Here is a 21153-nt window from a genome sequence, read left to right as displayed (position 1 = left end):
ATGAGAATTGTACTCAGTATATATTTTTTGGCCTTGTATTTCATATTAAGGTAAATACCTTTATAAACTTATGAAATTGGAAAGCTGTGACTCTCCAAAACACAAAACAAAGTTGTCTATTAGCTATGCAAGGCTACATGCACATAAATGCTGCTACATGTAAATTATCTTTTGATGGAGTATAATGGGAGTAAACCCAGACTTCAAAGCAAAGCTCCATAGCTCTTAAACCTGAGAAGAAGTATCAATTTGCAAGATCATCTTCATAATTTAGAAGAGTGGAAGAACCACAAGGGGCATTCTAATGTGTTTAGAGATGATAATATTATTTTTAAGTACTTCTTTTTTTCCAAGATAGCTTTGAGATGCATTTTAAGATCTTCTTTTTTTTTCTGTTCATTCTGCTCCTCCTTTCTGCTCTCGCAGTTCCATGACAAAATAAATGCAACGCTTGAGAGCCTGAAGCGCATAGTGGAACGCCTGAGTCAGCCCCCTTCCATCTCAGCAGAGGTTGAGAAGATTAAAGAGCAGATCAGTGAAAACAAGAATGTGTCAATGGATCTGGAGAAACTTCAGCCAGTGTATGAGACGCTTAAAAAGCGAGGGGAGGAAATGATTGCTCGCTCAAAAGGAGCTGATAAGGATATATCTGCTAAAGGTAGTAAATTGAGGGAAGTTTTGTGTAGCTGAAATACAGCGAGCTGCAGTATATAACTATCTTCATTTTTTACTACTGATCTGGGGGTTGTATTCTTCTGGAGAAGCTGCTGAAGCAAGGCACTAGTTTAATAATTCCTCCTGCGTGTGAACTCTGTTTTATTTTTAAAGGCCTTATTGATTGTTTCCCCTTAGCATTATGGAGAGCCCTTAACATTATGGAAAGGAACAATCTAGTGTCGGAGCTTTAAAATGTGTGCATACATACAACTGTTTCTGTTGTAGAACTGTGGAGATATTTGTGGCCAAGGTAGTAAACTAGTTCCTTTTTTGTTTAGCTGTTCAAGATAAACTGGACCAAATGGCCTTAACTTGGGAAGACATCCTGACATTGACTGAGGAAAGAGAAGCCAAATTGCTGGATGCAATGGAACTAGCTGAGAAGTTTTGGTGTGATCACACGGCTCTTGTCGCTACTATCAAAGACACTCACGACTTCATTCGGGGACTGGAGGGACCCGGAGTCGACCCGTCTGTCGTCAAGCAACAGCAAGAAGCTGCAGAGGTCGGTAGGAAGTGTTTGCTCGACCTCAAGTATTTTATTTTCAGTACGCAGGGAAAAGGCAGAATTACTATGAAATACCACAGAATAATTCTTTTAGAAACCAGGGAGGATAATTGGGTAGAAATTTACTGTAATACTATCTGAGGAGCCTGTGGCAAATGATGTGTATCAGTGCTTAATTGCACTGAGCATGCAACTTATGCCTGTCATTATATTTACATATTTGCTTATAAACATATGTATAATAGGCATGTTATACGAATTTTTTGTAGTCGTACATGTTTTAGATTCCTTGAGTAATACGTAACATCTGAATGAAAGACATACTGATGTGTGTATTATGCTCTGAGCCTCTAATTATTTATACTGATAGTTAAGGATTTGAAAGTACAAAAGTAATCTTTGAGAAAGAAAACATTGTGATTAAAGAAATTTAATTTAAGGCTTCCTATTTATTTTGTCATCTCATAAAATGACATCATAAGCCATTGGTATAATTCAGACAGATGTCAGTTGGTTCCCCTCTGCCATTGGCAAGGGCTGCTTACCTCTTAAGAGCCAGTTTTAAGTCCAGGTGATTTTAAAGAAAACAAAAGCCAAAGCCTGAAGTGTTCTATTGTAAAAGCAAGATGTATGTAAATGACTAAATTTAGTTTTAACAGCTTTGGATTTTTTTTTCTCCTTCTAGGCTGCTAAAGAAGAAATCGATGGACTGCAGGAAGATGTAGAAGCAGTTGTGAACCTTGGCTCTGAACTTATAGCTGCTTGTGGAGAGCCTGATAAACCTATTGTCAACAAGAGTATAGATGAGGTATGGGAAATAGAGATGCTTAAATTTCTTCTGTTAGGTGTTTGTACAGCTGAAATTGGTATTTTCTCCCAAATATTTTGAAAGTAAAGGAAAAAATGGGGAAGGGGGCAGTAAGGGGAGAGGAAGAAAAAAAGTAAGGTATCTCTGAAGCCTTTGTGTTCAAGTTTGCCATTTACTTAAATAAATCTTGACTCAGATTTGATTACTATGTATAGACAATTTGATTTGATTTGATTTTTTTTTTTAGTTTTTGTAAGGGATGGTGAAAGTATTCACCAATTAGCAGAATAGACTAATAGAATAGAATAGACCTGTGCCAAAGTAACACTGGGTTTCAGATATATCTAGTTGATGCCGTGAGACACCTTAACTGAGCCAGTCCTGTTGGGATGTGTGCGCAGTGCTTGTTCAGCTCTTCAAGCTTCTTCATTATAATGATGCAGCTCTACAGCAGTTGCTCACAGTGTTTCCCATGCTAACTGCAACCTCAATGTTAATGAAAATACTCAGTAATCAGTAGTGAAGCTCACAGCTTCTGTAATCCAGAACTTTTAATATATTCTGAGGAAAATACTAAGAAGAGAATAAGAGTTTTAATGTGGAATGACTATGAAATGTGCTTAATTTATTGTGTTTAGTGAACGCAAATTATACTGCAGTAAAATTCAATTTGGCCACGGGAGTAAACTGCGTTTATTTGCAGCTGTATTCTGCCTGGGATGTCTTAAACAAAGCATGGAAGGAGCGAGTGGACAAGCTTGCAGAAGCAATGCAGGCTGCTGTCCAGTACCAGGATGGACTGCAGGTAAGCGGGGATGAAACCGCTAACTCAGCCCGGAGTCAGCAGCATTTAGGGCTGTTTGTATTTTTGAAAAGTTCTGCAGTTGGGTAGGTGAAAGGCAATACCTCACTCTGTAGCAAGTATTTCCGTCAGCAGACGTGTTTTGGAGGCGGGGATGGTAGCAGCACCACACAATGCATGGTAATCCTGCTCACCTTTTCTGTTGGTACTCGGTACTTTACTTGGTTTGAAGATAACAGGATACTGGTCTAGGTACTCACTTTCAGCCATTTTTTTGGGCAGAGGACCAAGTCATGTAATCTTAACTTTACTGAAATATTTTAGCAGTCAGTTAAGTAAACAAACTTCAGTATTTGCAACCAACAAACAAGAAGTATTAGTAATATATTTTAGGACCACTGTGCAAATGTGTAGTATAATTCATCCAATCCTAGTACTTGAGAAGATTATTATTTTTTTAATCTGTAGATAAATTCCCCAGCAGTTTCTTAAGATATTTTTGCACTGTATGTGTTGTGTTCTATTAATGAATGGTTGGAAGATTGAAACATTTGAAGAGATTTCAAAACATTAAATTTTGCCGAAGTTGTTTTTTTTTGCCTTTGGCTGAGTGAAATTGTTGTCTTTCTTGATTCCTTAAATATTTTAAAATTGCAATTTCACCGGTCACTGGCACAAGTTGCTAGTGTACTCTGTGAAGTTCAAAACGTTCCTTAGTAACAATGCACCGGGGCTGTGTTCCAGGGCACCTCACTGTATATTTTTCTAGGGAGTCTTCCATGACCGCTGGCGCGGTGCAAGCTTGGCCCTTCGAGTGAGGACGGTTGTTGAACTGCCTCCTCGTGCTCCCTGCAGTGAGAACCATGCAAAGCGCAGCGCCCAGGTTGTCAGCCGCCCCGGCTGCCTGCCTGCTCCTGCTGAGCTCCTTGCGGGTAGTTCCCCTCTCCCTGGGGAGCTGGGCAGCAGCAGGCAGCTCCGCCAGGCCCTCCTGCCTCGCCAGTGGGCCCAGGGAGAGGGTCTAGCTGAGGGATTCCTTCCCCTCTGCAATTCCCTGGGTTGTAGCAGGAGCTGCTAAGCTGTAAGCAGAGTATCCTTGAGGTTGTTCTGTGCTGCTTCAGGAACAAAACAGCTACTAGAGCAGCCTCAGGAGGAGGGAAACTTCATTGGAACTGCATGATCCTCCTGAGGTGCAGCCCAGCTCAGTCATGGTCCTTCGCTGCCTGGTGAGAACCGAATGGGCCTCCTCCCATATTCCTTGTGCAGCTAACATTGCCCTGCAGTGGAAGTTTGCTTGCTGATGATGTTTAATCATTATTCTGCTATAGAATCATTTTTCAGCTTGGCTCTGAAAGTCTGTGAAATAGTGAATTTGTTCTGTGTGTGTTTTTAGGATACTTGAGAAGTCAAGTGCTACTCAGTATGAATAGGACAGGCAGAATATTGCAGCTAAGAAAGGTTCAGTCTTTCAGCTCTTGTAGCTATTACATGGCATACTTAAGTGTATTTGTGATTTCAACCCCTGTGTCATCAAGAACCTAGCTTTCCTTGGAAAAAAGCTCTTTTTTTTTTTTTTTTTTTAAGCAGGTAGCACTGTTGTTCTCTGCAGCAAAAAGAAATCTGATGCTTTACATAAAACAGGTTTGAAGACTGTTCTGCTCTTCTCACACTGGAATTTCATATTTTGACTTTCAGGCTATATTTGACTGGATAGACATTGCTGTCAGCAAGTTAGCAGCCATGTCTCCAGTTGGAACAGATCTGGAAACAGTGAAGCAGCAAACTGAGGAACTTAAGGTATGAACTAGCTATATATTTCATTTATACTTTTTTATCTGACTACATTTTCTGTATTATTTGGTATTTTTCTGTATTTTTCAAGCATCAAAGCAATTTTCATTTTCAATTTTAGTAGGAAGAATCTGTGTGAAAATTTCAAAATATATTTCATTGCAAACTTTTCCTTTTAAAATGTATGGCATTGATTTTGGCGAGACTGTGTTTTATTCTGTGAATATGTTCTGATAGCTGAAAAACACTTGCAGTTTCTCTTCTTCTCTTTCAAAGGTTATGAAGAGGATTCTTCTGTCATGACCTGTCATGTCATTTTTTCTTGTGCCCAACATTTGCAGCTTTCTTGAGACACTTTGAAAATATCCCCAAAGCTTTTTACTTCTGTCACTATAGGTTCTACTTAACTGCTCAAAGGGTCATATATGTTCTTCCCAGTAGATCCAGTCAGCTGTAAATCTAGATCTCAGGTTAAGCTAGAAACCTTTTGCTATGGATCTGTGGCTGGGTATGCTCCTGGCATTGGTACGCTATTATACATACTTTAAATAAAAGCAGAGACATGTAGATCAAGTGGAAGCCCTTGGTTTTCTTCCTGGCTTGTACATTCTCTTCCTGTCTGTGGGCAGGTTGTTCAATCTATTTTTATAGTGCAACTTCATATGAATATTAATGACTTATCTTATAAAGGACAGAATAAGAATGCACGTATGCAGCTTGTATTCAGGCTGCTGCCAAAGGTGCCTTTATAGGAGGGTGCTTTGTCCTAAGAAAATTTGCTCTTCGATCTTTTGAAGAATAATCCTATGAGAAGTCCAGAGTACTATATTATCACAACCACAAGAGCTGCAAATTACTCAAGTTCTATTCAGCCTTTGTTACAAACCAGAGAGATCTTTAGAGAGTCATCGTACATTTAGCATCTGCCTTTACCATCCTCTGTTCACAATTAGCAATTTCTGACGGAATAGTGAGACATTATTGCATATTTTCAATGATTTGAGATTGTCTGGGTTATTAGTGCCTTGCATGCATTATGACCCAGGAAATACATCTATACACCAGTATTAAAGAAAACCCAACATTTATGAAAGCTGACAATGCTGCATTAGTATTGTAAGCGTTACTATACTATGCTACATCCAAAATGGTCATTACTTGTGGTATATTTACTTGTATTTTTTCTATTTGTCATAGCAATTTAAGACAGAAGCTTATCAGCAGCAGATAGAAATGGAAAGACTGAACCACCAGGCAGAACTGCTGCTGAAGAAGGTAACAAATGAAAGTGACAGTCACACAGTTCAAGACCCTCTGTCAGAGCTCAAACTACTGTGGGACAAACTGGAAGAACAAATTATCAATAGGCAGGTAAGTAAACTTGAAAGGGAGGGCTTTATTCATGGCTTAGATGTTCAAGGAAAGATGTTCTTTCATGATTTTAAACCCTTGGCAGCATTTTTGTGTCACTTCCTCAATCCGCAGTGTCACATCAAATCATTTCACGTTGTGGTTTTTTTTTTTATGAAGTCTTAAGCAGTTAAACACACACTTATATGTACAAAATCATCATCAACTGCTGAGCGGGCCTCGTTCTCTTAAAAACTTAAACTATTTCATGCTGTTTCCAAACTAGTTATCAAAGCAAAACAGAGGTATTTAAAGATGCTGTGCTTTGAAGTGTATTTCTTTCTCAACTGATTCAGTTCACTGCAAAGAAACAGCTTTAAAGAGTTCAGACACCAAGTTGCATTTCTGTTAACATTATACCTCAGATGATGAAAACTACTACCATATTTCTGAGGAGCGAATCTGCCAACTCTATGAGATCTCTGATGGTGAGGAATTTAGGCCGGTTTGTAAGTAAGCCTGGTTTACAATGGAAGTGCTAATTCAGCTCTAACTGCAGAGGCAGTTTCTCTGGTAACTGCTTCTCTGTGTTTTGTGCTCTCAGATTCGTGAACCTCATTCAGTGAATGAAGCAACTAGTGCTAACTTAAGCCAATTCAGTGGCACTGTGAAGCCATTTTGTTGTTAACTTTATTTTATTTTCACTGTAGCACAAGCTGGAGGGTGCCTTGCTCGCCTTGGGGCAGTTCCAGCATGCCCTGGATGAGTTACTGACGTGGCTGACGCATACAGAGGAGTTGCTGAATGAACAGAAACCTGCGGGTGGAGACCCCAAGGCTATTGAAATCGAACTTGCCAAACATCATGTATGTAATTATACTGAATATTAACTGAAACATTTTTTGATGTTTATCTTACTGATGAGTGTTGTTATAAAACTGGATACTTGATATATAATTCTCTGTGGAGAATTTCAAGGTGCAGATTATGGCTGAAATGCACAGTTGGAAGTGAATATCTTTCCTCTTGCTCCTCTGTATTTCCTCCTTCCTTGCATGTACCAAGCAACTGGCATAGCCTTTATTGAAAAAGAGCAGCTCACTGGTCTTCACATTCGTTTGACCCAGGAAGCTCTAAAGTCATCGTAGCTGCTATTCTCCCTGAAGCCATAAACTCCCTGGTTAGTTCTGCTTGGGCCAGGGCTTGCAGAATGCACTTAAACATTTAAACAGCTGGGCTTCTTGTTTCTCAAATTGCTTCTCAGAGGAAAAGCAATTTGCTATGAAAATTGGCCAAACTGTGCCTCAGTCATGACCAACTAAAAAGAGGTGCTGCTCTCAAATTCTCAGCAAGCTATAGGGGTAACTCTGCCTTCATCTTTATGTCTTTCTAAATTACAATGTAGGTTTTGTAATTACTTTTAATAACTAGTGTGCCTTTGGAGTCCATGGAAGAAGAGAGCTTCTCCTTTATTTTGAAGGGTATCTTCCAAGAGGGAGACTTCTTGTCTACCTGTTTGTGTCGCTGTTGATGATGAGGTGGCTTCTTTTTAGGGCTGAAGATTTCCAACTAGCTTCATAATTCTTCTCCTTTCCTTTAAATCCGCCATTTAAATTTCATCTTGTATATCATGTGAAAAAAATATCCTTGTTCAAAGTTCCTCTTGGATTTAGAGAGAATAGATTGACAGCATAAAAATACCTACACATTTTGTTGTCTGTGTTAATGCAGTTTTACAGCTTCTCTGTAGCTTTGGGACCTCCTGTGTATTCAGCAGGAACTTGAGCAGATTAAAATATGTACTTGCCCTTTGTGCCTACTGTTAGAAACCTGCCTTTAGAAACAAAATCACCAACCCAGCACCACTCTGTGGCACCCTTATGGTCTCGGTGAACACAAGTGTTTTACTACTGAAGAACGTCTAGACACGGCTGATTACTTCTCCCACCTAGGGTGCTGAAGGAGTTCAGCAAACACACGAACCAGTCTATTTCCTTTTCACAAAACAGAGTGTATAGGTTAGAAAGTTCACACAGTGGCACTTCCTCTGGTAGCCTGGAAAAACATCCATCTCTTCAAAAATTTCAGAAAGAATAAAACTTTTTTTTTCAGGGAGCCTCAGCAGGAAGGAAGGAAGAAAATGCATCTGTTTCTGTGAATGACTTTTTCAATTGGGAGAGGAAAATAACTAAGATCTTTAGTGCTTAGGCTAGAAGAAATAATACAAATGTGATGCATTTTCTGCATATGAGGACTACCCGTAACTCCATATTTAGTCAAATGCTATTTTATTTAAAAGCCCCTTTGGAGATAAGTTTATGTTTTCTTTTCCATATGCTAGCATCCTAGTGCTTATTGCTCATTACGGTTCTTTTGTGGTTCATGGGAATGAGTTTTTAACCAGCTGCGAGGAGATTTTATGGTGTTAGCTTTGCAGTCCTTTTACCCTACTTCTCCGTGAGTAATGAGCAATACTGTATGGAACACTGTTTGCACACCCTACTCTCTAAATAAAAGTGTTATGAAAGAAAAGTATGTAGTTAAGTTGAGTGAAGTTATAGTAGATATCTCAGACACGGTTCTTCTCTAGCAGTACTAGAAACCTTTCACAATTGTGCATCATTATTGGGAAAGAATATATTGCTTTTACTAGATATAAAAGTGAAATATATCCTATTGGGTGTTAGTGCTTTTGTTTGAAGTGAGATTAATTAATGCAGCATTAATTGCTAATAGCAGTGCAAATTTTAAACAGTAGCTCAAGTTAATGTAGTTACGAACGTGGCCGTAAATGTTGTATCCCAACTGTAGGTGCTACAGAACGATGTCTTAGCCCATCAGTCCACGGTGGAAGCTGTTACGAAAGCAGGAAAGGACTTGATTGAATCAAACGCTGTGGAAAAAGCAGGTAAACTACGGCACAAGTTGAAACTTCTGGATCAGCGCTGGCAAAACGTGCTGAAGAAAACAGAACGGAGGAAACAGCATCTGGACAAGGCCTTGATCCAGGTGAATAGGAAATGGGCAAATAAAGAGATAACTCAGAGAAAGGGCCTTTTAGCATGAAATCCCTAGATGTGTGTATTAGAAGTTGGCCTAAATCAAAAGCAAAATGCAGAACACCCATGAATTTAGGGAAGGTTTTGATCTGGCTGCATCTTTCACAGCTGGCCACTGTCTTTGGTAGTGCTGAACCAAGACTTCAGATTTTGGCATTTTAGAAGACTGGAAGTTCTGTATAGATACATTATTTGGTGAAAACATTGATCTCACAATGAGAAGGCTCATTTAACCTTCTTTCATGAGTTCCATTTTTGTTGTCGTTGTTGTTTTTATCTTTTGTATTGCATGCAACAAGTTTAAATTTTGTTTTGGAATTTCTGTTGATTATTGCAAATACCTGATAGAATCTGTTGGCAGTACGCTTCAGCCTGAGTTAATATTAGAATGGAAAACATTTAAGCAGGCTCTAAAATGCTACAATGTGATTTAGGCCCAAGGTTTCCATGGTGAGGTTGAAGATATGCAGCATTGGCTGACAGACACTGAACGTCCGCTGTTGGCATCAAGACCTGTTGGAGGTTTACCAGAAACAGCAAGGGAGCAGCTCAATGCCCATATGGTAAGTATCAGTGTTAGAACACTCTGCAAATTGCATTTCAGGGCTAAGTATCCTCCATGAGTGTTTATGGTAAATACAGAGCATGCTCTATATACTCACAATGCCTGTGCAGTATCTTAAAACATTTTACTGGCCTTCAAACCAGAAACTGTTATTTGCAGTGTTGCAAAAGGAATAGTCTGGGAGAGGACCAAAGCTAAACTGCCGTTAAGACCGAGACAGAAATAAAAGATGTTTTTGCATCCTCGTTCACAGAAAGAAAAAGATCAAGTGTTTACAGTTTCTTCAGAGTGATTAGTGTTTTTCTCCCCTCTATCCCTGTAACTACATTTCTGCTTTTTCTGAGGTACAAAGATTAGTCTAAAAATGATCCACAGTCACTTGGAGAAGATCCTGAAATGAAGGAACTGATTCTCTCTGTTCTTTAACCAAAGCTGATTTTCTAATCAACAGAGATGTTAGAGGGCTTCTGGGTCATACAGTGAGTGTGATTTAATTAGAAATGGAAAGCTGGTCAGGCTGCCTCAGTTATTCCCTTCTTCCTCTTTAAGAAAAATGCTATGGATTTTTTTCCCCCCGCAGAGAACCATTGCGCTTGACCAAACCCACTGATTTCCTATCTTACCTCAAAGGAAAGCAGTCCATAGTGCTCCATTTATATACAACCATGCTGTGCTGTTAGGACTGGATACAAGCCCAGGTCCAGTGATCTGAACTCCTGACCCCTGGCTCAGATGCGAGAACCATATTTACTGAACTGTCCTTGAGTTCTGGCTTGCCTGACACAGTTTCCATTAGAACAGCCCGTTGTCATAGATTTGTAATCTTATTTTGGAATGACGCTGAAGGCTTTTACCCAAAAGTGCAGGGGTAGGTTGTGTTTATTTCAAAAGTTACCAGTAACATTCTCTTTGAGAGTAAAAAGCAGAGAACCTTACTTTTTTGGACAAAGAGTTCTTTCTTTCTTGCAATTTTAAAAATAGTTATGTGAAAAAAGAAAAAAAAAACCCTACAAATAGAACTTGCTGTTTTGAAAGCCCCTACCCCTTGATAACCTTTTCACCTTGTCTTAAGAAAAGAACTTTTTTTCAGATGAAGGGAGTTAAAAATAAAGGGAGAGTCAGTGGAGCTCATTCCATTTTATGTCATGTTTTTCGAATGAGATCAAGACAGAACAATTTTCCCTGGGAAGTTTCAGGCTTTGCTTTAGTTCATGCCTTTAGAGTGTTTATCAGTAAGTCATTTGCTAGTTTTATGACCTTTACATATTGATTAAAGAGTGTTTAAACTGAGTTTCATACCACAGTCAGTGTGAATGTCTTCCGGATAACATCTACTCTTTAGGTGGAAAAACTTCCTAACTGCACCTTGTACCAAGTTGTTACTGTACTGTGGGCTGTCACATACATAACTACAGACATTGGCTCATCATCTTTTAATGTGTATAAACCTTAAGGAAAAACCAAACAAGAAAAAAAAAAAAAGGATTTGGTTAGAGTTTAGTTAAACCTCACCACATCCATGCATATCTATGTAAATTTTCAGTTTTTGGGCAGCTGAAAAGCTGAGGCCAGGTGTCATGCTGAATGCGACTGAGCTTGCAAGCTTCCAGCTTGCCATTAAATGATCCAAAATGTGGTAATTTGTGAGGCGTGGCTAAAGAACAAAACTTTGCTCTGTGTTTGTTGTGCTTGTCATTGGAAATGATATGTTACCATCTCCTTGAGTCCAACATCTGTGTTACAGACAGGGGTAGAACAACCCCCAGTGGTCACCAGTTCACAGATGGGCTTGAGGCTGGGTAGCGCTTCCAGCTAAGCAGCTCCAGGAACACCAAGGATATGAAACAAAATTACAGGACACCAATAGCAAAGGGATTGAAAAGAGGCTTCCTTTCACCAGAAAGCATTTCATTTCTCTTAGATCCCAATTTCAAATGACTTGAATTCCTCCTGGCCTATGACGACTGTGATTTCCCTCCAGCATTAGCCTCAGGCCTGGCATCTCTGAGGGGTCACTGCTGCACTGAAACACACGGCTCTGGGAACTCTGCCCAAGCTCTCAGTGGGTTCCCAGGCACCTGGGGGCAGTTGTGGCATGGCAGCTGCCCAGAAAGTGGGATCTGGGCCCCCTTTCCCTGTGATTTCCCTCTGAGCTGGGAAAGATGAAGCTTTATATCCTGAGAAAAATGTTTTTTGAGAGGTTGGGAAAATAAGGAAGAGTAGGTGACAAAATGTTTTGTAGTCCCCAAGAAGGAAGGAAGGAAGGAAGGAGGCTTTGTGGCCTATGAAAATCTCAGCTCCTGCTCTGACCTGCTTCCTGCTGTCCCTCCTGGGGATCAAGGACAAGCCTGTGCCCAGGCTCTTCTACCCCAGAGACATTGTTGGCTTCAGGCTCCTTTCCTCAGAGCCAGAAGGGAAAGTCCCTGCTATGTACAGGACAATTATTCCTCATCTTCTTAAACGTGTTGCTCATTTGGGCATCTGCACCAGCTTTGATGATGCATTTTGAATGGTCTGCTCTAAATTATGAAAATGTCCTTTTGAGTCAGAGGGAAATATGAGTGTTCCAGTTCTCTTGCCACATCATATTTAACATGGTTGAAATAAAAGAATAGTTTATAGAACAGTTAACAGATAAAACTGCTCTTATACATTACTGCTGCATTATAGCATATAGGTTAAAATCTTCTGTGTACAGGCAAAGCCTTTAGTCCTGGTGCCTGGCAAGCGAAGGAAGATGCGGGCTAAACGAGAGACGATAAAGGAGCCCTCCCAGGTTGTCCCACCACTTTCTGACGATGTGTTGGACAGCTCTGGGCTTGCAGCCTGCTGAATAATGCTGACACCCTTTGTGTCTCAGCTGCATGTGGACTTGAACTGAATTGTAGCAAATGTTGCACAGTGAGATAAGCACATAGTATTTTCCTTGCAAGGCTCTGGAGCTCAGTGAAAACATCTGACAGACAATACAAGCCCTCATTTCCTGAAGAACTAGGCCCTTCCTTTGCTCATTTGGCTTTTTGAGAATTACATGGGATTCCTGTATTAGTCTTAATTGTACCCACAAGGTGTTGGGGAAAGAGTAGGTACTGTGATAAAGAGTATGGAATTTCGACCTGACTTTTATTTTATTTTTTTAATTTAGGAACTTTGTGCTGCTTTTGGAGACAAAGAAGAGGCATATAAGTGTCTAATAGAGAAAGGCCGGCAGATGCTTGGAAAATGCCCAAAATCTGCTAGAACGAGTGTTGAGCAGGACATAAATAACTTAAAAGAAAAATGGGAATCGGTACAAACAAAGCTCAGCGAAAGAAAAGTACGTGATCTTAAAAGTAGAAGTGTGAATCATGTATTTTAGCATGTTATTGTCTAGTCCTTTTATACATACAAACTTGCTTTATCTTTCAGATCTTTTCAGTTATGCGAAATTCTTTGAAATGTTTAGCAAGTGCTAAGAAACCAGTGAGATTCAAGAAGTTGATTTACCCTAATTGGGAGTGAAAAAGACAGAATTTTGTTCCATAGAAATATGTTAACAAATGCTGTCACATATTCATTTTCTAGAATGAGGGCTTTTGTGAGTGTTTTTTTTTTTAGATTTTAGTGATCATAGACATGAGAAAATGAATAAACTTATTTGATCTTTCAGTTTTATTTCTTTCTCAACACAGAATTGCTGCTTTCGTTTTCCTAGCTTTTATTCACTTCTTAGATTTCAAAACATTTGGCCTTCTGTCACCTACTTGAAGTAACTACCTTCTGATTTAACATAGCTCAGTAGGACCATATCAGTGATGTGCAACATGAGTTTTGGTATTATTAATTTTGTTTTGCTTTCATTTCTTTATGAGGCGTAGTCCATTTGTTCTTCTTTCTAACAATGAATAATGCCAATAGCTACAAACAGTTCCTCTACAGAGGGCTTCATTGTTAGACAGCAAAAATATTTACGATGTGGTTGTATGAAAATCTCTGACCACCTTCAATTAAAAAAACAAAACAAAACAAAAAAAAAGCTGTATCCAAAAGATGGTGTTAATACAAGCCACAAAATGATGATTGGGCATTATTCAGAAGATATGTGCAGGCAAACTTGTTTTTTTTTCCTTAGTGCAAGAGAATAAATTAGATGGTATCTCCAAGTCCCCCCAGGTGCACTGCTGCCTTAGCTTTGTGAGCTGCTACTAGTTTCGCCTTGAAATTGGTAAAGCCACATGTTCCATTACAAATAAGGAGTGCAAGATAAAATGTTTGATTGGGGAAAACTGGAAACCTGGTAGTAGATGTTGGATTTTCTACTTATTTACCTCATTTTGCTGTTTCTTTTGTATCTATGTCCTTCGATATACTCATATGTGGGCTGTTAGTTTAAAAAGTAAAACTTTGAGGCAGGAACTTTGAGACAGAAAAATATTAAAAAAAAAAAAAAAAGCTCCTCCAAAATGCTAAGTAGAAATGGTTCGGTTGGCGGAAGCACCTATAAAACATCAACTGATGCAAAGTATGGCCTATTTTACAGACCAAACTGGAAAATGCGCTCAGTTTAGCAATGGAGTTCCACAATTCACTTCAAGACTTCATCAACTGGCTTACGCAGGCTGAGCAAACTCTAACTGCCGCTTCTCGGCCAAGTCTTATCTTGGATACTGTCTTGTTTCAAATTGATGAACACAAGGTATGTAAAGAAACAGATGTGCAGTATTCTTCTCCCACTCTTTGGAGATACAGGGTTCATTTGGACGTTGTTTAAGTAATGCTGGCACTCAAGAGAAATGTTTAATTTGTTTTAAAATTGTATTTTATGGTCTTTCCTACTGCATCATCCTTTATCGGACTGTTTCTCGGTGCTACCCAGTGCATGAGCAACATAGTATTGAGAGTATTTTTTCTTTTCTTTTCTTTTTTTTTTTTCCCCCCCCCAAGGCTTTTGCCACAGAAGTGAATTCTCATCGGGATCAGATGCTAGAGCTGGACAAAACTGGAACCCATTTGAAGTATTTCAGCCAGAAACAAGATGTTGTCCTTATTAAGAATCTGCTTATTAGTGTTCAGAGTAGATGGGAGAAAGTAGTTCAACGCTTAGTTGAAAGAGGAAGAGCTTTGGATGAAGCAAGAAAAAGGGCCAAACAGGTAATGTGGCGGCTGTTGTGCAACTCTTTGAACTTAGCTGTAATTAAATGCAGGCCCTGGAGGTATATGGGATTTTAAAGCACTTTCAAGCAAGTCTGGGTTTAGTGTAAGAGATTTTGTTGAATTGGTGGAGCAATTTCTGTGATTCAATCACAGAGCACTTCATTTGGAAGGTGAAAGCTTCATTTTCAACCCGAGTAGCGACTTCTGTCTAGAGTGCAGGATAGTCTGAAAATTGCAGTATGGCTTCCAGATGTATATTAGGGCCATCTGTCTTCAAAAAGAAGTCGCACAATCAACTCCCTATATTTTAAGGAGTGTGATGAACCCCTTTTCCCTGTTTTGTGCGAGTATTGCTTAGCGTTTTCTCCTTAGGTTTGCACTGTGCCCTAATACTCACTGCTTCCCGATCTAATATGTTAGTTAATAGTTAATGTTAGTTTGATAATGTTCTGTGCAGAAAGATCTCTCTGTTTATTTCCTTAAAACAAAATGAGGAGGTTTTCCTCACACAGTTTTCCTCAGGGCTTTCATTTTTTCCTTAGATTCATGTTCCCCTTACTGAGGAGTTTAACAACAGGATGCAGAACACAGGAGAGGAATGTTTAGTGCTGTTGTCTCATGTAGGCAATAGCTCAGGTCTATTCTTGAGGTTTTTAGTGACCATTACTAAAGAAGGAGTCTAAGTGACAACCACATTGACAGAAGTCACCAAAATTTCTCTGAAAGTTGCATCCTGCATGTACAGATCATGTATGTGAAAGAAGAGAGAGAGAAAAGAGCTAGGTTGAGTCAGTTGGGCCAGTGTCTCTTTGAGAAAGCAAGGACAGAAGGCTCACTGATCCTTTTCCAAGTTTGCAAAATGCTTGGTTGGCCTATAAAGAATATATATTTCTTTTGACCATTTCATGCACCACTATGTATTTAAATCTATGCAAATCTCACTTTCCCACAGTTCCATGAAGCCTGGCATAAACTCATGGAATGGCTGGAAGAATCAGAGAAGTCATTGGACTCAGAGCTCGAAATTGCAAACGACCCTGACAAAATAAAGCTACAGCTTGCGCAGCATAAGGTGAGTGATGGCTGGTAAAATGCAAGATACCCAGTGAGATGGCAGGCAAGCCTGTCACCTTTGTACCAGGTAGGCTTACTGCCTCACTATAGTGGAAAGGATCATACCAACTGGTACTGTGTTGCCAGTGGTAAAATTAGTGCAAGTGGAAAAAGTTCTACTACCCAACTACTATGGGCAAAAAGGAGAAACTTCTGGATTAGCCTGGCTTTCCAAGCAAATAATGCTATTTTGAAAGAGAAGGAAGCTCTGCAGTGCCATGAGACACAGAGCAAAACCAAAAGCTTAGCCCTTACTTTGTTTTTATTTTTGTAAAGTGCCATGAACGTACTGCTAAGGATCAAGTGGATCAAGTAGACGCTTCAAAAATAGACTATTTCTAAAAATTCATCTTGGAGCAGTTTCCTCAGAGACAGAGTAGTGAAATATCATTCATTCTTCTGCATTTTGTCATATAATTACTTCTCTATTTTATTCTCATTTTCACCTTTCAGTCCTATTTTTTTTCATTCTGAACTATATTCAACAAGTTAACAACTCTTTCTATTTTCTTTTTCATGTATATTCTGATGACTTACAAGTCTTTGGCTTGTATCTTAAGGATTGTTTACTGTATCAATGTACTTGTATAATTTATCATTTCACAGTTTCTGTGAGGATTTAAGATTGTTTATCAAACCGGGGAATGTTCTCTTTTAATATGGGAAAATTGGTCAAGTAAAAATTGTGTTACCTATGTTTGCTGTTAAAATTGTTAGATAAAGCCTGCATGAACATTCTGTTACGCTAACTCTGCAGTTTCAGCTTGTTCTGGGATTGCTGTTGTTGCCAAAGTCCAAAATCAGCTCTGAGAAGTTAGGAAAAAAAAAATCCTTCTGTTCAGATCGTCTTTCTTGTCTGCTCTAATCGCAGCCCTTTCTAGTACTTCCACTCTTCCCCTTTCTTTATATAAGAATGCAAACCCCCCGTGAATACAATCAACACACTCTGCCTTGGCTTGCGGGTTCTTCCTGTCTCTCAGTCCTTACTTCTCCTCTCATTAAATTTAGGCTTCATGTCCCACTTGTTCTTTCTGCCTGCAACAGCACCTTCTATGAGTCCAGACCTCCTCACACTATTTGGCAGACTACTCATTTCTGTGAATATCTTTTCTGCAGTCTCTTTTCCTACAAAATGCCAGCGGGCAGTAGCTACTCAAGTTGCTTGAATCTCATTTATTGTAAGGAACAGGATGGTATGTGGCACCGGGGGCATTGAGATTAAAGCTGGTGATTTGGAGGAAGAAGGTGAATGTAGACGGAGGAGGGAGTTCTGTGGACTTTGTGACTTTAAACTTCAAACCACCCTCTCCAAGAAATGGAACGCAATTGTTTTTTAACGAGCTGTTGAACCTCCCAGCACTGCAGTGTCCTTCCTTGTGCTTTCAGTCTCTTCCTTCCACTCCCATGTTTACTCCCTGTGTCTGTCTTTGCCTTTTCTGTCCAGCCTTGAAGGTTTCCTTGCTCTATTCAGTTAATGACTTTGATATCTGAACTGAATGCGTGTGTTCTCTGTGCGTGCTGTAAGTAGTAATTTGCGCTCACTCTTTGCCAGGTTGTTGCTGCCAAAAAAACAAGAGAAAAGAAAAAAAAGAAAAAAAAAAAAAAAGAAAAAAGGAGCTGAAAGCCAATGTGCTTTCTCCCTCTCACATCTAGTGGGTTGCCAGGAATTTTTGGGGGTTGCGCGTGGTCTGTGTATTGGCATTTTTTTCCCCATTTGTAGAAGTTAGGTATGGAAAACCCCCTACTAGATCACACAGTCCACTCCTCTGCTAACACTGAGTGTTCTTTATGATACATTTATGTGCACCTCACTATCTGTATGTTCCTGTCTACTTTAGCAAGGAGGCATATAGTTAATTATTGAGGTTTCATTCCCTTTACCTATCTGCTCTTGGCAGCTGCAATGTCTTAAACCACAATCTGCTCTCAGTCACACCTCCTTGAAATTAAAGGCACGTAGATTTGGTATGATGTGTGCAGACCAGCTCTCAAAGAATGCATTAACTAAAACCCTCCGTGCTCCTTCTTATCGGTCCTAACTGAGGGATCCTTCTCTGGCTGCCCTTTCTTTTTGCTTTTTGTGCAAATCAAGTAACAGTGAGTGTGTAGCTCTAGGTAGTTAATAAGACCTGTCAAATAGGAGGAGCATGACACAAACATGCACATTATTCTCGGTAAAGTCAGCCCACACTTCCCATGGCTTATCCCTATCCTTGCCTCCTCCCGCTTCACACACCCTTCATTCCCTTCCTCTCAACAGAACCTCTTTGGCCTGCTATCCTTTGTGTCAGGTAAGAATATTTGACTCTTGTACAACTGAGAATCGTAAAGCAAACTTGTGGCGTTTTTTCTTTTTTTCTTTTTTCTTTTTCCCTTTTTTTTTTACCAGTTTCCCACTAATAATCCCACTAATAATGAAGGCACAAAAGAAGGCACAATTTAAGAATTAGACATTGCTACATAGGAGGCTGCTTTTATCTTTTGGCACTGTTCATTCACATATATAATGGCTTGCCGTGCCATCCTGTTAACTTCTCCGAGGTCTCAGATGGGGTGTGTTTCTGGGTGTTCCCTTGTGAAAAATTACCAGAAACTACACAGATTTTCCCATCAGAGCTGCCAGGCAAATGTGGCTATGGCATCACCGTCATCTTCAAGTGTTTCTCTATCCTAATAACTTGGTTCCAACCTGAACTACATTATTGGGATCCCCCTGACTTCCTCCTGTGCCTCAATCCACGTGCTTTTGGCATACAATTCTTCCTGGTTATGATATGCTTTAATCTAGGGAGGATTCAGTGCTCATGACTCAAAGTGGACCATGCTGAGCTGAAGCAGGGTCAGCCTTTGGGACACTCTATCCTAGCTTGAAATCTTAGTCTAAGGAGATATAGCATGAAGACCCCTTATGCTTCATGTTCATGCTTCCCAAGGAGCACATTTGTCTTTCTCAGCAAACTGAACTTTAGGAATATTGTGTCAGGACAAGAATCACCACTGTCGTTGAAGGAGGGTATTTCCAGGAATTCTTCCAGTAGGTGTAGAGCTGCTTTTACAGAGAGGGACAAAAGACCTGGGCTCTGCTAAAATCTGAAGCCACTTCTTTATATGACTTTCACCCTCACCGTGGTACTAGCAGAATAGAAATATTGCACTAAGTAGTAAAATTAAGTAGGTAAAATTTTCATGCAACCACAATTGACACTGTAAATAATATGGCAAAGATTAATCAACTACAGGCTGAAGGCAGTTAATGCTAGATGAGTGTTTTCTTTTTCTTCCATGCAGGAATTCCAGAAATCCCTGGGTGCCAAACATTCTGTGTATGATACCACAAATAGGACTGGACGCTCCTTGAAAGAGAAGACCACTTTGGCTGATGACAATTTGAAACTAGATGATATGCTGAGTGAATTAAGAGATAAATGGGATACAATTTGTGGAAAATCAGTAGAAAGGTAAATGAAAAGCCAATTTATATATTATTTTGGCAGGTAAGGAGGGTTATGACAATTCTTTGGGCTTCTGCTTTGGTTTCTGTGGTGTATGAGTAAAACGAGAAATGGTATCTTGTTTGATAATTCAGTGCCAAAACAGTAAAATACTAGAAATGCATCCTCCCTGCTTTCCTTGTGCTATGGAAGAGGATTGAGAAGAGCCAGAGGAGCATCCCTCATCTGTTTGGGAACCTGATTTGCACTGGTGTGTGCTAAGAGAGTGGATAAAGCCCTAGCAGCCTGCTTGGTATTAGCTTCTTTCTACCACACTTGCGTGGTCTGTCCTGTTCCTTTCACTCACGAGCCAATGTATTTGAGGGTAGCCCAGGGAAGGGAGATGGATATTGCCTTTTCCAGAGACAGAAAAATGTGTACATGTTCAAGCTTGGAAAAGCATTTTGTACATCCCCTGTGGAACCATGGATCCCGTTAACAGCTCTTAGTTGTTGCCACCTTATGTTGAAAAGGTTGCCTTAACACCTGTAAGTGATCTTAACTTCACTTTTTTTTTTTTTCTTTCTTTTCCCAGGCAAAATAAACTGGAGGAAGCCCTGTTGTTCTCAGGTCAGTTTACTGATGCTTTGCAAGCTCTCATTGACTGGCTCTACAGAATTGAGCCACAACTAGCAGAAGATCAGCCAGTACACGGTGACATCGATTTAGTGATGAATCTGATTGACAATCATAAGGTAATTTTAAAAGTACCCATCCTTTTTAATTACTGAACTGCTAGTAAGTGTCATGTTTTAATACTGTCTTTATTTGGCTATTCTGTAATTTTAGAAACATAGAATGTTTCTTGAAGTAAAAAGTTAATAACCTATTGGCATCAGTTAGCTTTGAGATATTCCCTATAATTCAGCCTTCCTGTGCATTATGAATATCATATCAATCACAACTGCAAGTTTATGAATATTTATATGAACCCGAGCTCTGGCACTTGGCAAGGTTAGGAGATGAAGGGTCAGTCAGGATTCACCCATCAATGTCTTTGGGTGCTCAAAGGTTGTTCAGGGAGGAGGAGCTTTTGTCCATCAAGTTAAAAATAAACCAAAAACCTCCAACCAACCAAAGCTCAGGTGTTCTCTGAAAAGAGCCCGAAATGTGCTGGAACTGCTTCTGAAATCCTGTTGTATCCCCCGGTTAGGTCATACTGACACAGTAGATTGTGATATTGCATATTGACAATTACAGTATACTCTGTATACAATACACAATGTGTAATATACAACATAAGTTTTAAAACGATCCTTTATGTAACTGGGGCTTGTTCTGTATGTCAATATACTCTCATGAAAATAAAGCAGTATGTGGCAAGATTTGCAGCCCTACCAGTCAGACCTCCAGATGCAGTTTTAATTCTGTTCTTACCATATTTACCTTTCTCCTTGATAGTTAGCATTTTATGTGATCTTTGCTTGCTGGGGCAATCTTGCACATTTATTGCAATGTCAGATGAATTGCTTTGACAAGAATTTCAAAACAGTGTGGTTAGGAGGATAGATTTCCCATACATTGCATTGAGATAGTTGTTCTCAGGACGTGCCTGCCATTTTAGTACTATATTATTTTCTTTTTTTTTTTTTTAAGGAAGAGTAGCTTGATGAGAACTGCATGAACTTTTTTTTTTTTTTTTTTTACTATTACAAGCTCCAAACTTCTAAAGACATTTGCAAACACAGCATGACAAAACATTGTGTGCAAACTGCAAAAGGTAGAGGGTAAAGATCTGTTATTTAAATGAGCAGAACTTTTGCATTTTGTATCACTTAGATGGAGATATTCTGGACTGAACTAAACTCATGTTTTGATA

General features: G+C 39.5%; 1 protein-coding gene across 1 annotated transcript in view; it reads left to right on the top strand.

The window, feature by feature from the left end:
- The window catches only part of LOC104580569 (dystonin), a 133479-nt gene that overhangs the window by 95232 nt on the left and 17094 nt on the right, over nucleotides 1–21153 (top strand). The window contains exons 63-77 of the mRNA XM_088530624.1: nucleotides 427–658; nucleotides 996–1222; nucleotides 1911–2033; nucleotides 2737–2838; nucleotides 4528–4629; nucleotides 5821–5994; nucleotides 6684–6839; nucleotides 8785–8982; nucleotides 9467–9595; nucleotides 12743–12913; nucleotides 14117–14272; nucleotides 14521–14727; nucleotides 15683–15802; nucleotides 19132–19301; nucleotides 19870–20029. Coding sequence (XP_088386750.1) covers nucleotides 427–658; nucleotides 996–1222; nucleotides 1911–2033; nucleotides 2737–2838; nucleotides 4528–4629; nucleotides 5821–5994; nucleotides 6684–6839; nucleotides 8785–8982; nucleotides 9467–9595; nucleotides 12743–12913; nucleotides 14117–14272; nucleotides 14521–14727; nucleotides 15683–15802; nucleotides 19132–19301; nucleotides 19870–20029 — 2427 coding nt within the window. The remainder of the gene's footprint in view (nucleotides 1–426; nucleotides 659–995; nucleotides 1223–1910; nucleotides 2034–2736; nucleotides 2839–4527; nucleotides 4630–5820; nucleotides 5995–6683; nucleotides 6840–8784; nucleotides 8983–9466; nucleotides 9596–12742; nucleotides 12914–14116; nucleotides 14273–14520; nucleotides 14728–15682; nucleotides 15803–19131; nucleotides 19302–19869; nucleotides 20030–21153) is intronic.

The sequence above is a fragment of the Tinamus guttatus genome, unplaced genomic scaffold (genome assembly GCF_059628265.1).
Source record: "Tinamus guttatus ecotype Peru unplaced genomic scaffold, ASM5962826v1 Tinamus_guttatus_pri_ptg000383l, whole genome shotgun sequence".
Classification (NCBI taxonomy): Eukaryota; Metazoa; Chordata; class Aves; order Tinamiformes; family Tinamidae; genus Tinamus; species Tinamus guttatus.
This window is presented reverse-complemented; position numbering and strand designations above follow the sequence as displayed.